The sequence below is a fragment of the Micromesistius poutassou genome, assembly GCF_964030765.1.
Source record: "Micromesistius poutassou genome assembly, chromosome: 4".
Classification (NCBI taxonomy): domain Eukaryota; kingdom Metazoa; phylum Chordata; class Actinopteri; order Gadiformes; family Gadidae; genus Micromesistius; species Micromesistius poutassou.
The window spans coordinates 19,174,736-19,177,078 of NC_140274.1; the positions used below are offsets into that span (position 1 = coordinate 19,174,736).

The window sequence follows — 2,343 nt, forward strand, 5'->3', positions numbered from 1 at the left end:
CAGGTAAGCCCCCTTTGTGCTTTTCCTAATGATGACGTCCACTGAAGCGAAGCTCCAATTAGAAGCCGCCTCACCTTGTTGGCGTGTGTCCTGCTGGTTGTTACATGTCCTTCTCCTGGTTGTTCTTACGGTGTTCAGCGCCTCGTGTCCGAACCAGACTGCCGTCTCCCTCCAGTGTGTCGGTAAGGAGAGGAGCCACCCAGCCAATCACAGCGCAAATCATTAGTCTGAGAAATCCTACCACGTAGAAGTGTGATGCCATTCAATGATGTGTCCCCTGCTGGCAGAGTGCGGTCTGCAGAGGTCCACCTCCAGGATCATCGGGGGCACTGCGGCCAAGCAGGGCCAGTGGCCCTGGCAGCTGTCCCTCCACTTTCGGAACCAGCACACCTGCGGAGGCGTCCTGATCGCTCCCGACTTTGTGCTGACGGCGGCCCACTGCTTCCCCAGGTAGGGGTCACATGACCTACCTGTATGACCCTAGTCCTGTCCCCACCATCATAGACCGGTCTATATCATCATAGTCCTGCCTATACCGTCAACACACCGATCTATACCATCATAGACCTGTCCCCACCATCATAGACCTGTCTACACCATCATAGACCTGTCCACACCATCATAGACCAGTCCCCACCATCATAGACCAGTCCCCACCATCATAGACCAGTCCATACCATCATAGACCTGTCTACACCATCATAGACCTGTCTACACCATCATAGACCAGTCCATACCATCATAGACCTGTCCACACCATCATAGACCAGTCCACACCATCATAGACCAGTCCCCACCATCATAGACCTGTCCCCACCATCATAGACCAGTCCCCACCATCATAGACCTGTCTATACCATCATAGACCAGTCCATACCATCATAGACCTGTCCACACCATCATAGACCTGTCCCCACCATCATAGACCAGTCCATACCATCATAGACCTGTCCAAACCATCATAGTCCTGCCTATACCGTCACAGACCTGCTGGTCCTACTGTATCTCCTGTGCTGACTGTATCTCCCGGCGCCGCAGCTCCATCTCCACCTCACTGGTCACCAGTAACTGGCGTGTGTACGGCGGGGTCCTGTCCCAGAGCGCTCTGCCCCGGCCCTACCGGGTGGACAGGATCCTCCTCCACGAGAACTACAACAACCGGACCAACGACCAGGACGTCGCCCTGCTGCGGCTCAGCGCGCCGGTGGACTTCAGCGCCGGTGAGCCCCCCCCCCCCCCCGCCACGCCACGCCCCTCGTATGCACTCACTGTATGTTGAACGTCCTGCAGGGTTGCCAACTCCTCACGCATCCGGCGTGACACGCACGCATCAATCTCACGCTCTCACTCACACGCAACAAATGTCACGGCAAAAAAAACAAAAACCTGTTGGATCTCTTGTCGCTCTGGACGAGCGCTAAATTGCTGCGGCCTGCGGCCAACAATCCTGTCCGCCCGCAATCCACCACTCAATTCCCCTTCCCCCCGTAAACAATCCTGTCCAATCCACCCGCGGACCCTGTTATAATGTAAGCATTATAAGATTCTACAGAAAAAAATAGTACTTAGCATCGTGTAGCATCTTATCCCAGCTATCATCGTTGTATTCGGGGAACGGGTTAACCTAGTGACGGTTAGTGCTTGGCACTTGGTTCTATGTACAAAAAAGTAGCCGTGTGCAGCACATCCCACCTTCTGGCCAGGTGCGGGACAAATGATCCATTTGCCTGAAGAAACTTGAAACTTGCTGTGAATCTTTTATGAAATTGATATGGGAGCTTAAGCAGTGCTGCGGACATTACGTTTCTTTCACTTGGTTCTATGAACGTCCTTACTGTACCGACAAATATATGAATATGTGAATGATCCTGGTCCTGTCCTAAACGGCGCTGTGCTTGTGTTGTGACAGATGAGGTCACCCCGGCCTGCCTGCCCGGGTTCAACCAGCAGTTTCCTGATGGACAGCAGTGCTGGACGTCCGGCTTCGGCACCACTGAGGAAGGGGCCGGTAGGGACATGTCTATGGACAGATGTGTGTGCTCGCCAAAGGGGGTCCACGTGGTTTTCCCCCCTGAGCATTTGAGCTGAAATCCATTTCTAGAAAAAAGGACTCAAATTGAACTCGCATGGTGTTCCTTCAATGTTGTAAATACAACTACGTGATTCAACTCAATTGATCTCAGGAAAGACGGCTGACCTCCACCACCATTCCCTCTGAAGCTCCACGCTATTGGCTGCTGCCTCCTCTGACAGGACCTCACTCCTCTGACAGGACCTCACTCCTCTGACAGGACCTCACTCCTCTGACAGGACCTCACTCCTCTGACAGGACCTCACTCCTCT

General features: G+C 53.5%; 1 protein-coding gene across 1 annotated transcript in view; it reads left to right on the forward strand.

Moving 5' to 3' along the window:
- tmprss13a (transmembrane serine protease 13a) overlaps positions 1–2,136 on the forward strand; it is a gene marked incomplete at its 5' end in the record, with an annotated part of 7,175 nt that extends 5,039 nt beyond the window's left edge. Inside the window, 5 exons of the mRNA XM_084467432.1 lie at positions 1–3; positions 139–182; positions 288–450; positions 1,039–1,220; positions 1,910–2,136. The exon at positions 1–3 is cut by the window's left edge and continues 93 nt beyond it. Coding sequence (XP_084323558.1) covers positions 1–3; positions 139–182; positions 288–450; positions 1,039–1,220; positions 1,910–2,088 — 571 coding nt within the window. The 3' untranslated portion in view covers positions 2,089–2,136. The remainder of the gene's footprint in view (positions 4–138; positions 183–287; positions 451–1,038; positions 1,221–1,909) is intronic.
- Between the last annotated feature and the right edge of the window lie 207 nt (positions 2,137–2,343).